This window comes from Zonotrichia albicollis, chromosome Z (genome assembly GCF_047830755.1).
Source record: "Zonotrichia albicollis isolate bZonAlb1 chromosome Z, bZonAlb1.hap1, whole genome shotgun sequence".
Taxonomy (NCBI): Eukaryota; Metazoa; Chordata; class Aves; order Passeriformes; family Passerellidae; genus Zonotrichia; species Zonotrichia albicollis.
The window spans coordinates 21,830,739-21,856,792 of record NC_133860.1 but is presented as its reverse complement, the minus strand read 5'-3'; the positions used below and the strand labels follow the sequence as shown (position 1 = coordinate 21,856,792).

At 39.3% G+C, this 26,054-nt stretch overlaps 1 protein-coding gene across 8 annotated transcripts in view; it reads right to left on the bottom strand.

The window, feature by feature from the left end:
* PJA2 (praja ring finger ubiquitin ligase 2) overlaps positions 1-25,776 on the bottom strand; it is a 31,367-nt gene extending 5,591 nt beyond the window's left edge. For 2 of the 8 annotated variants that reach the window (XM_005490425.3, XM_005490427.4), the window contains exons 1-6: positions 25,463-25,706; positions 13,524-13,715; positions 8,882-9,893; positions 4,190-4,375; positions 2,604-2,789; positions 437-545 (exon numbers count right to left, since the gene is read on the bottom strand). In XM_005490425.3, the coding sequence (XP_005490482.1) occupies positions 437-545; positions 2,604-2,789; positions 4,190-4,375; positions 8,882-9,893; positions 13,524-13,713 (1,683 nt within the window). In that variant the 5' untranslated portion in view covers positions 13,714-13,715; positions 25,463-25,706. Of the gene's footprint in view, positions 1-436; positions 546-2,603; positions 2,790-4,189; positions 4,376-8,881; positions 9,894-13,523; positions 13,716-20,995; positions 21,202-25,462 lie in introns of all 8 variants that reach the window. The other 6 variants (XM_014269443.3, XM_005490429.4, XM_074532999.1 and 3 more) reach the window with 5 other exon arrangements.
* Between the last annotated feature and the right edge of the window lie 278 nt (positions 25,777-26,054).

The following is a 26,054-nucleotide window of genomic DNA, read 5'->3' as shown; positions in this document are numbered from 1 at the left end:
AACACAGAAAGCGTCTTCTACTGATAAATAAAAATTTGAGGAATCCAAATATACTCCTGAAAAAAAAAAAAGCTGCTACAATTCACAGGCACAGGTTCAAGGATAAGCTTTCCTTCATTATGTAGAGAATTTGGCAAAATTCTTTAGAATTAAACGGCATATGTTTACACTGGTAGAAACTAGTAACTTTCTTGGCCTTATGAGCAAATAAATGAATATATTAAAAGAAGCAGGTACTGATAAATTACTTCTTGTAGTACATCCTTTAAAAGAACTTTCAAGATGTATTTTCATGTTTGCTGACCCAAAAGTTCAAGCTAACACAGGAAAGTATCTGAAAATCCCCTGATTTTCAGATTAAGTTGAAAAAGGATTCAACTATAAATATTTATGCTACAACATCAAAGCTATAAGACCATCAAAAATATTTTAATACCTCCACAGCTTCTAAGTGTCCCTCTAGTGCCATATATGTGAGAAATTGAGGTTCCATGTAAGGAATGGCTTGACCAAGTCCTAGGCCATCACCAAACTCATCAAGTAGTCTGAAAAACATGGGTTAGGAAACATGCTCTTATTTTCAAAATTAGTAGTTACAACAGAAAGTCGGGATATATCAAATTATTGCACATCACCTGTTAGTAACAGCCCGATACCCAGCCAGCTGATCTCTCCCTCCCTTGCCTCAAGTGGACATGTAAATAAGATAAAAAGCTCATGGGTCAAAAATAAGGGCCATGAGTCATCAATCATCACCAAAGGCAAAACTGACTCAATTCAGGAAAAGCCTTAATTTAATTGAAAGGTTGAACCAGATGATCTCTTGAGGTTCCTTTTCAATTTAGGCTGCTCTATTAATTTCTTGCCAATAAAAATGGATTTGAATGGTAAGAAACAAAGTCAAAAACTAAACCTCCTTACTCTTAGCCCTCTCTTTATTTCCAGGCTCAACTTCACTCCTTAGCCCTTGAGGCCTCTAATTTTCCCTATCCCAAGCAGGGCAGAGAAAAAGGAACAGGGGTTGTGGTCGGTCCAAGGGAAGTTCCTCTTTGCAATTACTTCCTCCTTATGCTGTTTCTCTGCTACTACAGGTTTTTCCCACAAGCTGCAGTCCTTCATCAGCTACTCCAGCACGTGTTTGCCACAGACACAGTTCCATCAGCAAATTCCTACCTATTCCACCACAGTCTTCCCCGGCTCTAGAGCACTTCCTCCCCCTTCTTTTCTAACCTTGGTGTCTGCAGGGTTGCTTCTCTCACATTATCTTCATTTCTCTCTCACACTTGCTGTTTTTCTCTCTCAACTGCTTGCTGTTTTTTATCCTTTCTTAATACTTTCCCAGAGGCCCCAGCCTATGGTGGGTCCACTGGAGTCAGCTGGAACAAGCTTTCTCCCACATGGGGCAGTTCCAGCCTCTCAGAGACAGTTCTGCAGTTCTGGTCCCAGTACAGTGGTATCACATTCCCACAGTATATACTTCAGAACATCCCAATGGGAGTTCTTACTGTGAAAGAGTATAAGTTCAGCTAATATGTTTCATATGTATTGGTATTAAGTTGTTTTACAACTAACAATCAGATTGTTATTACATCATGTGTCAGGTCCTTTGAGTTCTGTTTTAGAAATTCAGAAATTAAATCTTAAAACAGGCGCAAGTGAAATGATGTACAGATCTGCATATGTTCAGCAGACCAAACTTAACAGATCATCAACATCTTTGTTCCTTTTTTCAGTAACTAAGAAGCTTACCAAGGCCAACCTCCAACACTTAAAAGACAGCTTCTGTCCCTATCACACAATTCCATTGCTAGCTTACTGTCTGACAGCGTAACAATACAGGCCTTACTTCTAGTTTGGACTCTCATGCATTAGTCCCTATTATACTTTTCTACAATATAACTTCACAAAGTGAAAACAACAGTGTTGGTATGTCTGCCCTCAAGTCTATATTTTAATAACCAGAAGAGAGCATGTGTTATGTCTCTCACTGGAAAACCTTTTGTCTATCACATTCTAAACCAACACATTACACTATTATACATTATACTATTTTGTATGTGGCTCCAATCACTTTATTCCTGGTATTTGAAGCATTTTTATAATAAATTGATTGCAATATCCTTCAGTAATCTAATGACAGAAAACGGAGTGAAGCATTCAAAATTATTATAATATTGGATAAGTGTATGGCATTTGACAGAGAAATAAAATAGATCTATAATGACTAACTTACACCAGTTTGAAAGGAGGAAAAGACCAATTATAAAATAGGACTGACTTGAATGCTGATTACATTTATATTGCCTTATTTCTGTTACACTTCCACTTGAAAATTACATTAGAAAATAAACTCATGCCTTGCATATTTAGGGCACCACAATTTTCACAAATCACAGCCTGATTTAGCAAATCTATTCCCTTCTCTCTCATTAGAAGGGGTTGAAAAATAGCACTTGAAATACCTTAAACTTTAAAACTGAGATTATTAGTCCTTGAAGCAACTGCATACTGATAGCCATAAGTACTTTTGATATCTTATACAGAACACAAAATAGTAACTACAAAACCTCTGAAATGAAAGCAGACAGCTATCAAATGCATACCTCCACTCCACATCCAGATCTTCACTCACACTGGAGTCATCCTCAAGATTGTTATTTCCATCCAACAAGAAGAATCCAAGATGTACAAAATCACGAATTGGATCATTTTCCTCATCGCTGCTACTTTCTGCTTCTTCTCGGTACTGTAACCAAGGAATTTCACCTTCCTCCAATAATGCCTGCTCCCTTTATATAAATAAATGAAAAGCTAAAACTAAAAAGCTAAGAGAACTTACAAACACATATAAGCAACAATAGCCAAACAAAACACAAAGACTAAAAGGACATGTTTCCCAGACTACAGAGTCACAGATTAGGAATTAAGCATTTGTCATAAAAATTCAAAAAATTCACAGAGCTCACAATCTAATAACACCCATGATTCTGTGGCAAAGTTTTGTCTAATGCTCAAGGCCAGCAGTACAGTACACAGTTTGTTTCAAATTTTCCCTAGTACAGACAACATCCCTGCCAGGGTTAATAAATTTGGTGGTAAACATCTTATTTATCTACAAATTCCCAAAGGCACGACGGAGAAAGATTGTCTTGACACCCAGAGCAGCCTCCATGGCAAAGCTTGGCTTGACTGCAATGCAAAGAGCTACTGCTTGCAAGAGAAGCTATTTTGCAAGAGAAAGACTCCTCTCATTCCTGGATATTCTAGAGGAGCAGAAGTCACCTGGATGCAGAGTCTCATGGGACTGTGAGGCCCACTTTCCTTATAGAAGGGAAAATAAACACGAATTATGTTAAAGATGCATACATTTTTATGCTGTTCACATCAAAAAAAGTTAAAAATCTCCATTATTGTTGTCTGAAAGAGATGAGTTATTATAAAGTTTTCATAAAGTCACACTAGTTCTTCAAGACCCAAGAATGTGGAGAATACTAAAAAAGCATTAACAACAAACAGGACTGCTTAGCAATAGAAGCACCTAACTGCACCTAAGAAGCTGAAAGAACACTTAAGTGTGGCCTTTGCTTTATAAAGATCCAGACTAGAGTCAATATTAAATGCTTAAAAAAAGCCAAGAACGTTCCTCTTATTTGTACATAGCTACAAATTTTGCCTTATAGCAAAGGCAGCTACAGTTAAATGACTAGAAGAATAAAGTTTAAAGTTACTAGAGCAAGCAAGAAGTTCAAGTTTTCTTCAATCACTGATAGGGCTGCAGAAAATAAGGAGCAGCAGTGGAATAAGAGAAGCAATAAAGCAGAGAGATAAACAAGTTCTTTTCCAGGAGTCCTATGCAGTATCAAAGGACGTTTATGTAACATGTATATCTTAAAAATTAACTTGCCTAACTGGCTTTTTAAAGTCAATATTAAGTCTATTAGCCATATTGATATTACATGTCAATACACTCCCATTGTTTCTGTATGTTTCATTACAAAGAACTGCTTGCATGAAATGTCATTTTTGATTTGAAATGCATACAACTATTCAGATTATTGTGATGTAGGCAAATGATTGGTGCTAGCATGGTAACCGCTTTTAGATGCTATTCTATGTAGTGCTATGTGAATACCCTACTAGTGGCGATGCTAGAAGCTGTAGGAAGTTAGGCAATAAAATAAAGGCATACTCTTCTTGGAAACAGAAGTCTGTGCTCTCCTCTGTCACACCACTGCTGCTCCTCTGCACACCAGGGTCACGCTCCTCCCTGCACGAGACAGTCTCCCAGCTTTCATCACTTGAGGACTGCTCTTTTTCCACAGCAGTAAAATAGGAGGGCACAGATGTAGACCATTCTCCATCACTGCACTCTGAGCTGCAATTTAAACAAGTAACAGAGTATGAATTCAAACACTGCTCTAGGGGAAAGAAAATAATTTCCTACTTTTCTATCAACATTGCTCTCAATGTCAGCAACTTTTTTTCTAAGAGAAATTAATCTTGTGCTATCTATAGATGCATTACAAATCAAATGCACAGAGTTATTTAAAAAAAAAAAAGAAAATTAGTCTGTAAAAAAAATTCAAACATTCTACCCATACTACTTTGCAAAAATGTTTTGTTCTTCTCTTGCCTCATATGTAGAGTACAGGAAACAATTCAGAAACAGAAACCAGCCTCACTACACACATCTTTCTCCCAGATTAGAAAAATGGCAGCAGTGGCACTGCTTGATTAACAAATAATAATCAATGTTAGCCTTACCTCTCAGCCAAACAAATTTAAAGCCACAGATCTCAGAAAATATAGGTCATACAGAATGACCTTTTTAACATAGAAAGATATAATGGATTACAAACTCCAAACTATCTGATTCACTATCCCAAACAATATGAACAGCAGGGAGTTTTGAAAAGACAATTTTCTCAGCCACCACATAGGAAAGGGCAATAAACAAGCTTTGAGCAGCTTAAACAAAATAGTAGTGCTAGCACAATCTTAGGAAGGATAAACTACTGCTACCATTGGTAATGGCACTTAGATGACTCACTCACTACAGTGACAATTACTGAAAATCAAAAAAAAAGTCAACTAGCTCTGTCACTTCAAAAAGTTAGAGAAAACATACATGTGAACAGCCAACTTGCTTACTGGACCTCATTTTATAAAGCAATCCACAACACCCACAGCATAGTTCTCTAATCTGCTAAACCCAGTATCTTAAGGGTATTGTTATTCCCCCACCTACAAACTCACTAATTTCCTCCCTTTATTGAATATTACAAATGTATGCCAGTAGAACTTTCAATTTAAGGAATTTTCAGTGCTTTTGAAAAACTGCATAGTATATACTACAAGTTTTACAAGAATGAAGAAGTTCAAGACAAAGATTATATACAAGCATTTTAATTTGAGGCAGGAATAAATTTTTCTACCACAATTTTGATGACTAAGAAAAGTGATGGAAATGAGAATATTCATTAATTTTGGGCATTTTATCTAATGCATTACACCATCTAAAGCTGAATATTGACTTTTTTTAACCTTTTGATCTGTTTGGTTCTTTGGTTTTGAGTTGGGAGTTTGGTTTGGAATGCTGTTTGTTTTTATCTTGTTTGATCAAGTTTTTTAATATATATTATACAATTTTATCTTAGATTAAATTGTATATAGCTGAAATATTCATGCCTTGTTTTAGTTGTCTCTATTTTACAATCTGAGAATGACTTTCAACACACTTTAAAACACTCCTCCTTTGCTTTTAGTCAAATTTGTTCTATTTAACGTTTATACACAAACACTAATTCAAACCAGAAAAGGATATACCTAAAGTTACTAACTCTAAACTACTGAAGAACATTAAATATTTCAGAACTCGGGATTTAATTGTGCTCAGTTCTGCATGGGTGCAGAACATTACTTAATGGTTAGAGAGTTACAGACTTTTCACTTGCCAAAAGCATAGCACATGAACTTAGCATCTGCATGTGTATTTGCTGACACTAGTCCCTCCCCCTGACTGAACCCCTTCCTAACCCATACTTGGCATACAGTCCAAAATTAAATGGATGGAGCTAATGGATATGATCCTCCTCCCTCCAACCCTGCCCTGAGACCTTCCACCACCCTTTGAACATACATGGTTCTGAGAAACATGCAAGACTTTCTCCTTCCCACACAGCTTCCACATGCTAACACCACAAAAGCTCCTCGAAGTGAAAACGTGAGGTGGAGGCCCACACTGTAGCAATCAAAAGGTGAATTTCTCCTTGGGTTGGGAATAAGCTAAAACGGACCTGAAGGATGCAGTTTGACATGTATGTAGCTTTTCATGCAGCTCTGCATGAATATAAAATATAGTTTAAATCTTTAAACATAAAACTTCACCTTTCAAGAGTGATCATATTACTTCTTTGTACAGACTAACTGACAATTTATTTCATAAACGTAAGTATTTTTAGGTTTTAGAACATAAATTATGGGGATTCTAAGTTAAAAATACATGATTCCTATTTACTGGTAGAGTTACTGTCATCATCAAGAACATTTCTAATAATCAACCCATGTTTCTTTTTGACGTGCTACAATAACTCATCACTGTGTTTCATGGAAGCCAAAATTACAATTGTAGAATACATTACACTTCCTTCATGGCATTTTAATTTTCTAGCAGCAGCATTTCAAAAAGGGAGAAGACTATGCATTAATCAAAATTTTTGAAAAGCAAACCTTACAAGGAAGTGATGGATTCATTTGCAAGTACCTTTATTAAAAATCACAGAATTGTCAGGGTTGGAAGGGACCTTTGAAGACCATCCAGTTCAACTCTTTTGCCACCCTGCCATCCAACCTTTCTGCAGTCCAATCTGGGACACAGGAATGGTCTCAGGTGGGTTTGGAATGTCTTCAGAAAGGGAGACTCCATGACTTCTCTGGGCTACCTGTTCCGGTGCTTTGCCACCCTCAACCTAAAGTTCTTCTTGCTGGGGTAGAACTTCTTGTGTTTTAGTTTATTGCTATAACTCCTTGTCCTGTCACTGAGCACCACTGAAGGGAGTCTGGCTTCATTCTCCTGGCACCCACCTTGGAGCTATTTATTTGCATTAGTGAGATCCCCTCTCCATCTTCTCCAGACTAAACAGACCCAGATCCCACCTCTCCTCATAAGAGAGATGCCCCAGACCCGTCATCATCTCTGCAGCCTCCACTGGACCCTCTTCAGTAGCTCCTTATCTTTCTACAACTGTGGAAACCAAAAATGAACACAGTACCCCAGTGTGCCTCACTAGGGGCAACTTAAAACTCTGCGACTTCTAAGTTTTAAAGACAAGATTTTACGCTAATTAATTTTCATGCTTTTCTCTCTACAAAAATACAGGACATACAATCTACAAAGCAGGTTAGCTTATGAATGACAAGCACATGTACATCAACAGACAGCCACATCAAGATCCAGAAGACATGTCTTGTGAAGTGGGAACAGAATCAACAAGATGAAAGCAAACTGCAAGAAAAAGAGGGAAAAAAGCCATCACAAACACTACTACATCTCATAAGGTTAGAAATATTTTTACCCTCAAATAGCTCAGTTATATAATTCCAATTAATAGTGAAGAGTTCTAAGCTAACATTTTATGAATAGAAGTTAATCAACATAAGGTTTATCCAAATTATTTTGTCTTTTGGATGATGTCTTAGGGTGATTGTATGGCGCTTGCATCCCCAATCATCTGTTCTGTTTATGCTCGATGTTAAGTTTTGCACCTTTAAGACTCGTTCCAGAGAGTGAAGGCGGGAGAGAAGAAGCGCGCAGTTTGTTTTCAGGCACTGCACTCACTCCTCCACATTCCTGCTCCTGGACTGTGTTCTCTGCGGCATGGACGGACAGCGGGACAGAGCTCTCCTTTGCTTTTAGTTAGTTTTTAGCTAGCTAAGGCAGAGAAGTTCCCTGGAATGTGGTTTTCCTTTTTCTTGGAACTGTTCAAACCTGCTCTGGACTGAAAACCCAGAAAAACACCGGGAGCTCGCACCTGTCGGAGCCCAGGATGCTGCGTTCCAGTGCTGGAGGGACTAAGAGACTGGGGGAGCCGAGTTACACTCCACAACAAGGACTCTCTGAATTTTAATATTTTTTTCATTTTTTATTCTTGTGAATACTTTTCTTGTTAAATAAAGAGTTTTTTCACTTTTCTCTAAGGAAATATTTTCCTGAATCAGTTGGGGGCAGGGCCACTTGGATCTGCTTTCTAGAGAGACCACTTTTGGAGTTTCCTTGAAAATATGCCCTAAACCAGGACAGCTGAAGAGCTCAAAGCAGGAGAAACCTGAACACTGCTTCTCGTGTCAACGTTGGAGCAATTTGTAAATCTAAAACTGTCATAATTAATAGTTACTTTGGAAACACCTAGTAGTCTGAAGAATTTTCATTAAAATGGGATTAAAACACCCTATCAAGTTATTCTTCAGATATTACAAGGAAGAACAATTTCTTTCAAAAGAGACAATAACATAAATAGGCTGCCATGTAGAATACTGAGATTTGGAAGCAAAAAACTAATTCTGAAGAGTAAGCCTAAAAAGAAACTTTCAAAGCTGAACAAGTCTCCCAGTCTTTACTCTCTATCTGCTCAGTAAAAAGGAAATAAAAATAAACAAGTAATATTCCTCAGTGATAAGATGCTCTGACTGCAGACATAAAGAAAGGCTTTTTACATTACCAGAAGAGTGAAGGATAACTGAAAGGAAAAGTTGGCATCTTGTTATCTGATCATATTCTGAAATGTCTTAAGTTTTTATGTCTCATCTGCTAACATATTGTTCAGTTTCACACATTTACACAAAAGATTCAATACTAAAACAGATACAAAAATAAAACATTTACCTGTCATCATCTTTATGGGACATTAAGTAATGTGTGTTGTGGTCTTCAAACTCATTCCAAAAAGCACTGTCACTTAGAATATTGTTTTGCTCTCGAGTTAGTGCATTTCTTCTTAAGTCTATTTCTATGTTCTTTTGATGAGTGCGCATTTTTGAGAGAAAGAACATACCAGAACTCATCTCATCTTTGCCACCTCTCAAGGGGCACTCAGGATGGCACTGCAGGACATCAGCAGTTCCAATTCTCCTCCAGGAAACATTTTCCTCTTCATCATCACTAGGGAGATGTTTTTCTCTCTCCAGTTGTTTAGCAGTATTTTGTTTTCTAATTTTAGGTCTCACTACTAGTTCAGATGAATTTTCTTGGTCAGAGTCTCCATCACAGATGTTTAATACATCAGCAGCTGGTACAGGGGTTCCAATTCCTACATCCACTATGTGTTTTATCTGCTGTGCTTCATAACTGTCATCACCCAGGCTAATTTTTGGTGTAGCTTCACCTTCAGCAGATTTAGGTCTCTTATTGTTTGGACATGCCAAAGGTATTGGTCCTGCTTCTTCACAACTTTCTTTATAAATACTGTGGTTGAAAGCAGAGAGTCGGGATTCTAAGTCATTAATAGACTCCATGTCTTTTTGACACTGAGAAAGTATGTTATCTAGTCTTCCCTGAATTAGACCTGCTGCTTCTCTTATCCAAGAAAATTTGTCTAGACCATCCTCTTCCTCTCCATCACTGCTATCTGGCTCATAAGAGTCAATGTTTACAAAAGCAATTCCATTTTTACCATTCAAATCATTATGCCCTCCAGACGTGTATTCTGCAGCGTCCTCAGATTTTTCATAAGGATTCATCAGGTCCTGTGAGGTTTGGTTGCCTTCTAGGTCATAAGAGAATACAGAAAATGGTGATGTTTGGCTTGATGCACTTTGGCAAACAGGTTCTCTAGTGCCAGCATCTTTTGACAAAGGCTCAGAAACTTGAACGAATGGACTAGAATCTTCAGAGAAAGCTGTAAGAAAGAATGCACCAGAATAACCAAAACCAACAGAAATATTCTTGTCTACAACAACTGCTCATTTAAAAAGAAGGGATAATTTACTAGGACTGCCGTACAAAGTGATAGAAACATTTCTCAGAGATGCACTCATTCTTCAGTAATATATTTACTTTCTCATTTATACAAACTAAGCCTACAGAAATAGATCTAAATTATACAATTCCAACTACAGATGTGATAGGGAAAAAAGTATTAAAGGAACACATACACAAGCAGAATTTTTACATTGTTTATATAAAAGGGAATTATAAGATAACAGGAAAACTGAAAGAACACTTCTCTCCATACTGGATTATCCATTCATTAACTGGCTAAATTGTGCCTTCTGCCATACTTAGATAAAGTCACTTATTGCTACTATAAATTACATACTAAAAGAACTGTAATTTTTACCTGCACCTTTGAGTGCAACTCCTTTTAAGAAGAAAATAGCAGGGTTGAATGTGGTATTACAGGTAATAGCCGCTTCATCACAAATGCATTTTACTTATATTACACTTGAACATCTCTTGCATAGAGGGTCAATAAACATCAAATCTAGCAGCAAGAGTTAAAGAAGGTAAAAACATCTATACTACTGCTACCACAAAGTCAATACTTTTCAAGTAATTTTTGAACTCCTAACAATAGTCCAGACTTTTTTGTCCAAAATCTCATCTAAATCATTAGATGAGGCTCCATTACTAGGTAGGTGAATTCCTGGCACTGGAATCTTATGAGAGCTATGCCCCTCAGCACTAGAAATCTGGCTTCTAGGAAATAATACGGTATCTAATTAGAATCTTGAAGCTCCTCCACAAAATTGCTATGAGCCAAGGCTGGTAGGCAGGCCCCTCTAGAGATCATCTACTCCATTCCTCCTGCTCAAGCAGAGTCACATATATTAAGTTACTAAGGATCAAATCCAGTCACATTTTTAATATTGTAAATAGTACCTCCTCCTACCCATCTTCTACAGTTTCTTAGATTCCTAAAGCACCTGGACGGTAACTTCATGGTGCAGGTACTAAAGGGGCCAATTGGGAGAAGTGCCCTCCTTGATTTATTGCTTGATAACAGAGGGTCTCATGACCCAAGTAGAGACTGGTGACAGCTCAATGTATGTAAGCAGTTCCCTGGCAGCCAGGAGGGTCAATCCTGTCCTGGGGGCATCAGGCCCAGCATCACCAGCTGGGATTGTCCCACTCTGCTCTGGGGCAGCCTCATGTAAGGTGCTGGGGGCAGTTTTGGGTACCACCACATAAGATACAAAGATATTAGACAATGTCTAAAGGACGGCCAAGAAGATGGTGAAGAACCAATGGGGGGAAGACACACAAGGAGCAGCTGAGGTCACTTGGTCTGCTCATCTTGGAGAAGAGGAAACTGAGGGGAGATCTCACTGGGGTCTTCAAGAACCCCAGAGAGGAAGAGGAGGGGCAGACTCTGATCTCTTCTCTGGAAAACACAATGACAGAACGCAAGGGAATGGCCTGAACTTGCATCAGAGGAGGTTTATGCTTGGCATCAGGTAAAGGCTCTTGCCCCAGAGGGTGTTCGGGCACTGGAACAGACTCCCCAAGGCAGTGGTCACAGCACCAGCCTGACCGAGGGCAAGAAGTGTTTGGACAATGCTCTCGGGCACCACAGAGTGATTCTTGGGGGTGTCCTATAGCCAGGAATTGGACTCAACGATGCTTGTGAGCACCCTCTAATTCAGAAAATATGCAGCATTTTATGTAATACCTACCCACCCAAATATAATAGCAGATGGGGAAAAATGTAGCCTAGTGGAGACAAAGAAAGTAAATCAATTCAAAATGGTTCTGTAAGATAAATTTGAAGAGTTGCAATATACACACAAACACATGTAAAGGAAAGGCATTTGGTTATTAAACTAATTTACATACAAAGCAACTTGGGAACAGGGAAATAATACACCCTTAAGCTGCATATATCTAATGACCCACAAAATAACTGCATGCATCTCTGTGTAACTGAAAAAAGAAATGTGGTAGCATTATATAGAGACGCGATTCCAGACTCAACACTGCCTTACAGGCAATAGATGAAAGTATAGAAAATGTATGAAGCATGGACAACAGTAAACACACTTCAATTACAACAAATTAAAACCCCCTTGAATACAAAGCTAAAACAGCACTATACCATTATCATTTAAAAAGAAAAAAAAAATAGAATAAGAAAGCTGTTTCAAAATAGTCTATAAGGGAAGGAGGGGGAAAAAAGTTACGTTGTAGAGCAATAAAATCACTTATGCTGGAAAAGACCACTAAGGTATCAAGTGCAACCATAAATCTAACACTGCCAAGTCCACCATTAGACTATGTATGCACACCTTTTAAGGACCACCAAGAACTGACAACTGCCACTTTTCTGGGCAGCCTCTTTCAATGACTGGCAAACCCTCTGGTAAATATATTTTCCCTAACAGCCAATTAAACCTCCTCTGGCGCAATCTGAAGTCATTTTTTCTTATTCCATCACTTGTTATTGGGCAGAAAGAAGCATACCTGCCTCACTCCAGCCTCCACTCAGGCATTTGCAGAGAGCAGGAAGGTCCCTCAAACCTCCTTTTCTTCAGGCTGAACACCCCCAGCTCCCTCAGCTGCTCTTCATTTGACTTGTTCTCCAGACCCTTCCCCAGCCCTGCTGCCCTTCTCTGGACACATTCCAGCCCCTCAATGTCCTTCCTGCACTGCGGGGCCCGGAACTGGACACATCACGTGAGCTGTAACCTAACCAGTGCCCAGCACAGGGGATTGTCACTGCCCTGGTGCCACACTATTGCTGAAACAGGCCAGGTGTCCTTGCCCACCTGGGCACACTGATGGCTCATACTCAGCCAGTGTTGAGAAGTACCCCCAAGTCCTTTCCCCCAAGGCACTTTTGAAGATCTAAAGCTATATCAAATAAGGTTTTTTAAGCTGAAAACCTCAGACAAAGAAATGGGTCCATATTTCTAATCCAAGAAGGCATTCTGTATTCCTCTATTAAATTATTATTCAGATGCTAATGTGACAGAAGGCATTTTGGTAAATACTAACATCCAATATGCATTAAACAAGCAAAGAAAGTGGTCTAACTGGTATACACAAAAAAAAGAGTAACTTTTAAAGATGTTTTAGAGGCTTAAACTAATTTTCACTATGGTTGACAAAGAGAACAACCTGGTTCATGATGCATAAAATATTTCACAGCCTCATTCTAAACAGAATGTTAGAATAGGCATTTTCTCCCAAATGTGAATTTTATTTTAATGTGAATTTAATTTTAATTGAGACAAAATATTTTGAACTAAACAATGTTATTGTTTTCTAGTTTATTAGAATGTATTAACTCATTATGAATGTTCTTCAAGTAAAACTACATAGCTTAATACAGATTTATTAGATTACTTATATTTTATAGAATGAAATTTAGTATAAAAGCAAATTAAAGACACAGGAAATGTACTTTTCATGTTATTGAAGTGGCTCAATAACATGAGCCACTTATATGGCTCTCAGTGTGCCTTTCTCCTCCAGCCCCAAGCATCCCAGTTTGCAACAAAATGGCACATACACAAAGATATGTACATACATAAAGAATTCTCTTTCTGAACATCTTCCAATTCTAATTGTTTGCAGTCGTCGTTCTGTTGATGTCCATCTATGTCTTGATTATTCAAAAACGGTCTAAACCCAACAAAGGAATGTCTTCTTCCACCTGTAAAAGTCTGATATGCTCCTGCAGGTTTGGGCCAGGCATATCTGCCAAGTCCTTGGCCCATTGCTACACAAGATTATGGAGGAAAGAAAAAGACAGAGATACTTGTTAAACAACAATATGTCTTTGCAGTTCCTCTCTCCCCTAGAAGTTTGATAGACTTTTCTATCAAGGAATTTTCTATTTCTCTAAAGTCTTCAGCTTCATTTACAATATGATTATTAAGAACATAGAATGCTCTGGGCCCATATATTATGAAAGCATGTAACTGAGTTTTCATCTACACTGAATAATATTGACAAAAACTGATTGTATCCCCATCTTAACATGTTTTTAGTACATAACAGAGACTTAATAATTTGGTTTTTTAAAAATCCATCCCGGACGTCCCAGCTTTTTTTTTTCCACTCTGTTAATAAATCTGACGCAACACATAAATCAGCTTGCAGAAAAGATTTGCATGCACTACACTGAAAAGTCCTTTAGGTAATACAGCACAATTCAAGCAGCTCTAGCTAGCTTATCTTTGTGTCTGGAAAAGTATAATTAATCAAATCACATCTTCTAAAATGAAAGTCCCAGGGAAAAGTCTTTATTCTTACTGCTAGAGGTAGTATGTTCAGGTGTGGCCATACAAAGCATTGCCCACATTCTGCTTCTTCTTGCAGCAGTTTTTCATGTTAATGAAACTTACAGCTTTTACCAAGAAAATACAGGATAAGGAGTAAAAATGAACTTGAGAAATGGTGGAAAAAGGCTGCCAATATTGTAATAAAGAGAGATTTTAATACAGCAGTATTATCAGGATTAATAATCTAACACAAGGGTTCATGTCAAAGCTGTTGCTTGTACAAATACAATTAGAAGTTCACTATTTCAGTTATACAGTGACTTCTTTGTGTGCCTCTAAGTTACTTTAAATCTTTAGTAGATACAGAATTAAAAAGTTTCTGTTCTTGAAACTCACCAAATTAAAAAGTTAACATTAAAGACAAGGAAGATTAAACTTGCAGCCATTAATATAGAGTATTATAAACTTCAGAAAAATATGAAAGATTTTTTATTTCCTGGCTGTTCAACTAATCTCTTCATTATAGTTACAAAGAGTGTCTATGGGCAGAGACATATGAAAGAGATTGAACCTTGGAAGAAAAAAAAATAGCAAGTATCTGAGGCCTTTTTTTTCCTCATTCATCTATGAAGCTCTATGTAGTTTGATTACACATAATTTTCTCTGGAAATATTTTTGAGTATTTGTCCAGACCTGCCCATCCTACATTAAAAACCAGAACCTAAAATGCTTGTTTTGTTATTAACTATACCATTCTTGCAATCTTTAGAAAGGTGAAAACTCTGGTGTCTTTGCAAAACAAAAATCCTGGCAACTAATGCAAGAAAAAACAGGACTGACAATTCATTTTCCTATCTAGTCAGCCAGTAGTTAATATTTTTATTAAGTCAATCAGCAAGTTATTTATTTTCAACCAAGCTCTGACAATTCTTAAATTTCCCTTCATTAAAACATGGTTGATCAGCAGACTGCCAGAGGGAGCTGACAACTAGCAGCCACATCCAAATCTGCATAATAAAATCTAATAGTTAAATTAGTAAATCAGAGTAGCAATGCAGAAATCTGTTCTCAAACAAGTGGTTGAAATAAACAAGGTAAAAATACAACAAAATTGCACAACTCAATTTCATTTTGTTCTCTAAAACATTGGTATTGTTCAAAACCAGATGCCCATTCAACAGAGTCAAGCTCTCTGAATGCAAGTGTTTCATTTTTAAAAAACTGATGTTGACAACATTAAAACTTAATGCAATACATTTTTTGTTCCAAATAATGCTCTCGCATACCGTGTCCCTCATCATGTATTCAGTTGTTTCTAGAAGATAGAGCAGGCAGTTATTATTCTTCTGTCCTGAGAAAGACTTACTGGATCAAGACAATGTAAGTTTTCACCACTTACTGGAGGTATGGTTGTCACATTTGGTTTTCAGGAGAGGCTAACTTCTACCTAAATACAAAACATCTAAAAAATAAGAGATGGAGGCATGAACTTATTTACCTACATGCTTAAACTCAGCAGCATTTAGCCACATGAATGCAGAAACAAATTTACAAGAAATCCTTCACACAACGAAGTTGTGAAACACAATATCCTCTCTCAGGTATTTCTTCCATTTCTACTCAACCTAAGGAGTGGGTAGTGCTTCAGAAGGTCTGTTCATTAGACCTGTTCAAAGCACACCCAATAGTTCCTGACAAGATGTATTTCTGCAAAAACTGACCAGTTTTAGAGAAGCAACACACTAGTGAGTAAATAACTATGGTATAGGGAAAACATAATAATTATTCACATCTCTGGCTGAAGATGTTTTTATACACATCTCCATACTTCCAGAGCATTACTAGAGTCACCCCAATTCCTCAAAAGGATCATGAACAGGAAAGCATTTTGGATTACTAGCACTGATTAAAAAATGGGAGTGGTTGTCTCATAAAATGCACAGTTCACAAACACAGCCTTTAACAGGCGCTGCCTTAATCACTGACAGAGTGGTGGGCTTCCTCTACTTCTACCAACACTGCACTAAGGACACCACTCCCTAGTGACAGCAAATTATAGGCTGTAGCAGAATCTAGAAAGTCTCAGAATCTAGACCAAATCCTAACCAACTTGTCCTCTTCCACAGATTTTAAAAAAGGAAAAAAAAATCCCCCTTTTTCCAGATGTAAGTGTTCAAGATTAGAGTAGATGCATGCCTTCAAGTGTTCACAATGTAGCACTGTAACTTAAGTTACAGAAATCATCCATGTTCTTGACCACAATACTACATTAAAAAAAAAATCTCAAACTGATTTACAGAGCTACATGTAGGACTGGAATTTCCTGCTCAGATGGACGCTGGCAGGATCCTGTCCTCCTGACCACCGAAACCTGGTCACCTCCCTTTCCTCTCCTCTCCGTTACCTTTTGTTCCCTCCTATCTCCTCAACTCCATCACATCCTGTGCACTAGTGACAAGAGCAGCAGCTCTCTTGAGTCCAGGAGCGCATGACTGAGAGCCATGAAGGTGATCTGAGGCTAGAGCACCCCTCCCATGAAGACAGGCTGAGAGAGCTGGGGCTGTTCTGCCTGGAGAAGGCTCCAAGAGGACCTTACAGCAACTTTCCAGTACCTAACGTGGGGCCACAAGAGAGCTGGAGAGGGACTTCTTACAGTAGGTCTATTACACAGAAGGAAAAGGCTTGGCAGAATGTGGTTGAGGGGCCCAGAGGGGATTGGGCAAGAAGCTGGAAGGAAACAGTTCCGAGTTTGCCCTTCTGCTGCAGGAAGTATTTAACTAGCTTAACTAGCTTTTTTTTTTTCCCCAAGAAATGTGAAGTTAACCTCAAATACTTCTAAGAACTATACTTGCAATTTTTTAACAAATAATTTTTTAAAATGTTCCTCAGATTTTCCTAGCATTTGTAAAAAAAACTTGCATGCACATTCTGGACCCAATCTCAACACTTGACATAGAAATAAAAAGAAATCCTTTATCCTCCACAATTGCTCATTTTTTCTCTTATATCCATGAATTACAGAAAATATTTTCTCCTACAAGGCAACAACAGGATTTCACATTCAAAGTTTTAAAAGGGAATGCATGTTAAACTGACATGATTACTGTTTTCTAGGTTACCATCTTAAAAAAATACATCTGCATTTATTCCCAGAAATATATGAATTCATTTGGCTGTCAAATGGGCAAAACTTAAAACCAACCTCCCCCGTAACTGACTATTTCTGAATCATAATGAAATCACAGCTCTGATCAATACATGTTGCATGTTCCTACATGTTGCAGGAAAAGTATTCAAATTCTTTAAAACTGCATTATCCAAATTTTTTACATGGAACCAGTATTCTACATCTCTTTCTGCCCTGCAGGTATTGAAAGCTTATAAGTGCAGATGAATTAAAAAAAGAAAATAATTAGAATGGAGAATTTTCACCAGTGCTCAGGAATGCAAACAGATTACTTCATTTCAGTTAACAGAACGAAGGCACACAATAATCCCAAAAATGAGAGGAATATTTCAATTTAAATAAGTGAAACAACATTCTACTGTCACAATTTCTTTCTCTTGCCTCTATGGGCAGATTAACACTGAAATTATTTAAATGTTTTACAATGCTTACAAGCTTCAGACTACATACACTAGCAGATTAATACTCAAAGCAAAGAATATTCAGTTAAAATTTACTTTGTGGTCTGATATTAATCTCAGCCTCAGAAAACCATATATACCAGAGACTAACCCCAGTAGGCAGCTAAGCACCACACAGGTGCTCACTCACTCTCCAACCCAGTCGATATGGAGAGAGTCTAAGAAGGGTAAAAGTGAAAAAGCCCACGGGCTGTGATAAAGGGGTGTTTTGGAATTTGGGGTTTTTTAGGGAAACAATAAATAAGAAGACAAAAACATAAAAGCAAGGAAACAACACAAATAACCCCTAATTGCTCACCAGCAACCCAACAATGCTCAGACAGTTACAAAGCCACAGCAGCCTGGCCAGCCTTCCTCCCCTACCAGCTGAGCGTGATGCCACATGGTCTCGAATAACCCTCTGGTCAGTTGGGGTCAACTGCCCTGGCTGTGTCCCCTCCAGTCCTTGTGCACCCCCAACCTCCTCAAAGGTGGAGTGAGAAGCAGAAAAGGGCTCAGCTAGCAATTACAGAAACATCCCAGTGTTATCAACACTGTTTTCAGTCGAACATACAGAACATTATCCCATGCAAACTCTCGTGTAGAAATTCAGCTCTATCACAGCTTAAAACTTTATACTGGATGATAAGCAAAAATCAAATATTTTTCTTATGGATCCAATCCATTTAACCTTCCTTCCTCAAACTCTCTGGTTTAGAAATGACTTAAGTCTCCTCACTAGGATATTTGAGAGCACAGCAGCAATTATTTTCATAAGCAGTATCAGCTCAGCTGCAAGTACATTGACAAACAGAATATACTTCAGGGACATGCTTTCCAGGCATTGTCTTTTCATCAGCCTTACAGGTCATTTCGAACTCTCCTTTGAGCTACAGATTCCACTAAGTCAATTTTTTTTACTCAATCTAGTTCCGTCTCACTGCCTGAGGCTGCAAGTAGCCTGTAGCCCAAATTCAATAAGCTGTCAGGCTGGTCCACTACTGATTTAATTTTAAATTAGAATATTGTTTAGTTGTATTTTTTTACCTCTCACATTACATTTTAAAAAAATAGACCTCCAAAAGCCCTGATCATATCAAAATATTCTGATACTGATCTGAAACTCTTCCCAAAAGAGGCAAAAGATCACCAGCAAATAACAAGCAGCTTCCTGTCAATTAAATACTAAATGGTTTCTGTTTTGCATTTCCCTAAAAGCCTGCAGTTTTGCGTGCAATTTGTCCCATAAATGCAAAACTGAAGTTCTGAATTATGACAGTCTATTAATATTACACATATTACTATTAATTTTACAAATAATTAAATTTCTGCATTTACCAAAGCATTAGTCAACATGAAGGCTAAAAGAAAGAAGTTGATTACTATTTTGGACATTGTCTGTATACTCCCAATCTCAATAAAGACCTCCTATAAACATCATAAACAATTCACAACTCTACCCAAATTACGAAAAAAATTTGCCAGACTTGAAATGGAGCAAGTGCTGCCACTATACAAACAAGAGTGAATTAAGTGTATACATGAAAGTATCAGTGGTTGCTCTAAAAGAAATGCCTTGGATATATTCACAGGACAAGTCACAAAGCAGACACAAAAATTCTTCAAGTCCAGAACTCCCTTAATAAGTGGAGCCCAGCCATCACCTTCCATACAGAGGTGTCTGAATGGGCAGGTTGCTACAAACAACCAACTTGAGGCACTTCCTTTCTGTCCTTAAACATCCTCCTACAGCTGAAGATCCTGAACAGCTCCTCTCATCCAGGCTCTTCTGACCAACACAAGAGCACAGAATCCTCCTAGGCTGATGTTTGCGATCTGCTGACTTCAGCCAAGGAACCAGAGTTCGGGTGGCTTGCTCTGATGCAGCTTCAGGTGTCACTGCAATGGTTGGCTGTCAAGCTCTAAAGCAGCCTGAATTAACTGACTCAGCTCTGCCAGATCTTTTTCTTTGAGAGTCTAAGTCTGTCTTCATTTTTAAGAAGCTCAGCAGGCTGTTGCATTAGCACAGTTCAGGTGGTAGAACTGAGCCATTCCAGTACTGATTTTACACCATTTTCTGAGGGTCTATCTGCTTCAGTCTGCTATATACAACTCCTGCATTATTTCCAGGTTTTTTATACTGACTTGCTCTGACTTCAGCCCAGTTGTCTTTACTTTCTTACACATTACTGTAAATGGTTTGAATGCATCATTTTCATTCCCCTGATGAAAATCCTCAATCCTCTGTTTGATCTGATAAACTGACAGCTTTGTCTTACCACTGTAATAATCAGTTTTACAGCTTTCATCCTAACTAATAGCTTCACCAGAAATTACACATTAAATCTCAAGAGGGAAGATTAAGCAACTGCAGTACTAAAAGCTTTTAAAGATGAGGACAATGTATGCCAGGTACTAACCAAGTAACAGCAAGCCCCATCCTCCCATAGAAAGGTAGCATTACAACTTTGAGAATAAAAAGCCTAACTTCAACAGTGGTCCCTGTAGCAATCTATTCTGTTAATACAGAACACTATTATGTGCTGCTAATCATTAGGCAAACTTTCTTATCTCCCTCCTTCCCCAATATCACAAGTTTTTGTATTCTAAGTAGGTGTATTAAACTAAGAGTGCAGAAGTAGTGATTTTTACCTGCTACTTGTCGGAAGACATACAGAAACTGAAACACTAACCCCCCACCTCCATATCTCTCCTCTCTTCTTATGACTTTCACATCTCGTATTCTTTTTAAGTTCTGATTATAAGCTTCCCAGAGGAGGAAGCATGTCTCTGGAGGTGAAACACTTCAAATAGAAGCGAATAATCAACAAAATGAAAAGACTTGTCTACACTTCGAGCAAAAAAGGTACACTTTTACTTTTGTCAGTGCAGATGACCCCAAAACACTTCCTTTCCTCCTGATAAACACAGCAACTAGAAATGACAAAAGAATCCCAAGGTGGAAGTGCAAGCCCGCCCTGGAAACTCTTACATGATGGAGAGATACAATTCATTAGACTAGAAGACCAGAAAATGTGGTTTTGCCTTGCTATCATCTTATATAACTGTCTTTATTAATGTAAAATGAACCTAAAACATGTAATCAAAGCTTATTCATTATCAGAAGCAGTAAAAGCAACTTTTAAACCTTTTTTCAAAGTTTAGAGGTGTTTTGCTTTGTTGTTGGTTTTGTTTTTTCCCCTGAAGAACAGTGAGCACTTCAAACTCTTCTTCTTTCATAAACTTAATTCTTTATCTTGGATTCAAGGGTAACAAAAGCCTCTGATCCAATCAACAGACAGGAGCGTTCACCTGAAGTGTCATGAAACAGAATCTGAAGTGATTCCAATAAACCTGTGAAGAAGTAAAATCATTCTCAAAAAGAGAAGCATGAGAGATTAGTGTCAAGTAGGATAAAACAACTGAGGGAATTACTAAAGGGGGAACAACTGGCAATGTTCAGCTAAGCAGAAGGGCAGTGGAGGATTACAGAGGACCACAATAGACAGAAGTCAAATCATTGCCTCCCTCTGTTTTGGCAAATAGCAACACACAGAGCTGCATTAGAGTGAAAACTACAGGACAGGAAAAGTAACACTTGTATCCTGACCAACAATGTAAATCAGAGCTTATGCTCTGCATATAGTTTTAAAACACCGTGCTTCGAAAAAGATCACTGTTTTCCCTGACACATAGAAACAACACATGGAAATGACACAAGGGAAATGTTTCTACCAGTAAGGATATTGTATCCCTCAAACAGATTGTCTGGGGAGGCTGAAAAATATCCATCTGAAACACAGCCCAAAGAAAAGTATTCAAACAAACAAACACCGGGTGAAGAATCACTGGGAGGAAGGGCTGGGAAAGAGGAAAGCCTGACAAGTTTGAGGTCCTTACCAGCTCCACAGTAATTTCCCTAACCAAAGCTCCAGAATTTCAGATATTTATTCTGCCCCCAGGCTGGAATCACAGTCCTACTTTTGGATGGAGTGGAAAATCTGTGGGTTTTTCCCTCCAAATGTGACTACCTATAACTATTTGCTTGTTTTCACACAGAAGATAAATCACAATTAATTTTTATTACTTTTACACTTCTTCTCTTTTCAAAAATGTTTAAAAGGTTACACAATTAATATGCTGTATGAAATTGCACTGGGTTTACTTGGAGTGGTATAAGTACTTTTTTTTTTGTAATCTCCTTTTAAAAGACACTACTTTGCACTTAAAGCACTTTATTACAATCATGTAAGCATACTACAGATCCATTACCTAGGAGCCAAATTTTAGGCCTCAAAAATACTGCTGCAGGATCCTGACAGTACTCTCAGAACCCTACACCATAATTTTTTTAAGCTCCAAATAATAAATATCTGATTCACCAGACACATAATGAATAAAGATCTAGTTAACATATGAAGTTGACTATAGCACCATCAAAACTAAAGGCAGATTTTGCTACTGTTTAAAAGCACCTGGGTCAGGGAAATCTCTCTTGAATGTTTTGGAACATTCTGACACTAAGCTGACATGATAGGACACTTTGGTATACCAATTATCACTAATCTCCTAAGAAATAATCCACAATCTACCCTCACAATCACTTCTCTGTATTACGCTTTTCTACAGTATCGACTAACGGCATAATTTAAATCTCAAATTTGTTATGATCTTGAGTTTTCTTTTCCCTGCTTTGCTCCTAGCAGAGAGATATTGATGATGTTACAGCAATACATAAAAATCACAGGGAACTTCAGAATGTGAAGCACAAACTTCTGAGGTTCTGTTTTAAAAAATTTTAAGGACACACAGACACGTGCCACATGGAATTCTCTCTGCTTCAACACTCACATATTTAGTTACCTGAAATGCTACATAAGGATTTAGTATAAAAACATCACACTGTAAATTAATAAAATTTGAAAAGTTGTTTTAAAACTACTCAGAATGATTAATGCCATTGGCAGCAGAATTTATAAGTATTTTTCCCATCACAACACATGAGCATTTAGCAATTTACATGACCATCCACTCTGTCATCCTAGCACAGTATTGCACTCATTACCACGAGCTCATCAATAATTACCTCAATTTCCCATATAAATAAGTCATTGCCCTGCTCCACATAAACAGACAGCCAGGTGTGGCCTGTATGACAACCTAGGCTCTTGTAAGAATTACTGCATTTTGCACCTTGACAACTCAAAGGCCACCCCTGAATTAAACGTGCACAGCACCACTACAAGAGCTTCAGGACATTCCCCTAATAAACTGCATGGTGAGTTTTGTTTGAGTCCAGGCTATCAAAACCACAGAAGCTGAAGTTCCAGACACTGTTTCAGGTGAGTGTGTCCTTTAGGGACAATCACAGTAGCCCCTGTCCATGGATGCTCTGAACAGAAGGCTGACACAAGCTCATTGTCCTTCTCTAGTAGTCAGGGTTTATCTGCTTATTCCACATTTGAAGTTGTTTCTGTAACTTGAGTGTTTATTTCACAGTGTAACTGAAGCCTTGAAACACATTTTCCAACTGAAATAAATGCAAAGTAGCCCTTTAGAACCTATAAACATAGAGATACAGGATTGCTGAAGCACCATTGCAACTGAAGTGGACTCTACTGGGTTTACACACATAGCCACTAAAATGCAGGGGGCTTTTTACCATATCAGCGAATTAAACTAATCAAAACCAATTTGTTCCCCATATTTTTCAAACTAGAAATGACAAAAGAATCCCAAGGTGGAAGTGCAGGCCCTGGAAACTCTCACATGATGGAGAGATACAATTCATCTCTCAAGGCTTGTCCTAACAGTATTTTGAATACTATTCAAAATACTATTAGGACAAGCCCTGAGAGAATGGTAAGTTATATGGTCACAGCTCCAAACAACATCCATACCTCCAATTACCTCAGATGCCAAATGAATGTGACTCATCCCGCAACCACCTGTCTGCCCCAAAAACAGCCCTACTGCTGTACAACACAGTAATACTTTGCATTTCACTCAAGCCTTCCTAAGAATCCAATAATCAAAACAAACACAGCTCAACAAGTACTATGGGCCACCAGGCAGATGACTGTGTGAAAATGGTAGCAACGCCAGACCAACTTTTTGCAACAAATATCCATTACAGGGTTTGTGGAAGTCATCCAGTACATCCTATCAGCGTTTGTCACTTGCTATGCTAAACTACTCTTGTAAAGGCACGCATCTTCCTAGGATCAGTTATCTTAACAAGGCAACAATTCATGAGTATTTCTTATTTAGATGAGGTTTTGATCTGTCAGGAACTCTTGCACCTTACTACACTGCCATTCACTCTACCAGCAAAGGAAATTTTAAAAACAAGCCTATTTCACAGAAGTTTTCTCATCCTGCATTTTAACGCAACTTCAAAATAAAGATTTTTGTGAACAACATTTTTCCAGACTTCTTCCTTTCTTAGTGAGTGAGAGAAAAATAAATTCTGTGAGAGGCTGACTCAGCTACAAGAAAACCTACTTTATTATGTACATTTGCTTACACAATTTTAAATAAGCATACTTCTCCCAAATGAAATTTCAGTCCATAAAGTTTGTATTCTTCATTTCTGCATTAAAGAGAACACTAACAGTCTGACACCATTCTTCACTGCTACAGTACACATTTTTTTTCTAGATAGTATGGCAAAAATCCAATCAAAAGTCATTCTTCTAAACTGCTTAACTGTGTGCACAGACAAATGCAAATCAAGAACTACACTGAAAAAAAATGTGCTGAATATGTTACAGCATAGAAAAAGGACCTAAACACAGTCTCTAAACACAAGCTTTCAAACACATCCCCTAAAGTACACAGCTTCTAAACTTAGAACAAACTTCCTAAGTTTCTGTGCACCACGGAGATTGACATGCTGTGAACCCAAACGCTTCAGTGCTAATTGACGAGCAGTACACAGTAAAGCCCATGCGCAGGTCAGGGCATCCTGAGAACACTCAGCTCCACCACAGCCAACACTGCTCTCCACGAGCATTCAAGAGAACTTCCAGAGGTGCAGCAGGAGGTGCTTTCCTACAGGTGCCAAGAACCATCCCGGGCAGTGTAACTACAGGTTAATTAACTTCACTCGTGCGGAAGAAGAGACACTGACAAATCTCCACTGGATTCTGGGCCCACAGCACGTTCCCTCTGACCCTGCGTTTGAGGGTTGCTCTGCTGGCTCGGACATCCTCTCCTCAAGCAAAGAGAGAAGTGTGAGTGTTTCACAACCTCGCTGGAGCGATGTCAGCAATGTCACTCTGCCAGTGGCTCTCCTGACACCCGCGGCTGCTTGCATGGCACAGCGCAGACCCCAGGCCGGGATCTCCCCTTTCCCCGGGGTACTGACTCACCGCCGCGGTGGTGTGGGAGAAAAATTAAAAAACACAAAAAATCCCCAACCAAACAAGAACAAACCAAACCAGCAACATAGAAAGGAAATTAATTGCAAGCCCTTTGCCCCCGAAGGCCTGCCCGTGTTTGCCCTGCCGCTGCGCGCCCCGCTGGCTGCCCCGCGCCCACAAACGGCCCCGGCCCCTCACGGACGGGCACTCGCGGGGCCCCCACGGCCCGCCCGCGGTGCCTCCTGACCCACCGGCTGAGGCCCCCGCCCTCGGCAGCAGGCCCGTCCCAGAGGGAAGGAGTAAGGCGTCTGCTCCACAGCACAAACAACCGCCACCACGATCGCCAGCGGGTCAGCGCGAGTCGGCCCGGTACCCCCGGCCCCCGCCCGCCCCTTTTTATGGGCGCCCTGCGGAGCCGGGCCGGGGCCGGGGCCAGGGCCGGGGCCGCACTCACCCCGCCCGCTCCTGCCACCGCCTCCCGCCCGCCGCCTCTGCCGCGGCCAATCCCGCCGCCAGCAGCGCCCGCGCTGACCAATCAGAAGCCAGGGCGGAGAGCGGCGACCAATCCCGAATGAGGAGTGGGGCCCGGGGCGGGGCGCGGCGAGGACCCGGGCCGGGCCGGGCAGGGCCGGCAGTGAGGGACGCCGCGCCTAGAGCGCCCCGGACGGGCTTTCGGCTGCTGCTCCCCACTGCCGCTTTTCACCGCTGCCTTGAAGGGTTTGCCGTGCTTCAACCCCCGCAGCAGCCCAGCGCCAGGCAGCTACTCCCTCACTCCCCACCAGCAGGACTGGGGAGAGAATTGGAAGGGTGAAAACTACAAAACTCATGCGTTGAGATACAGAC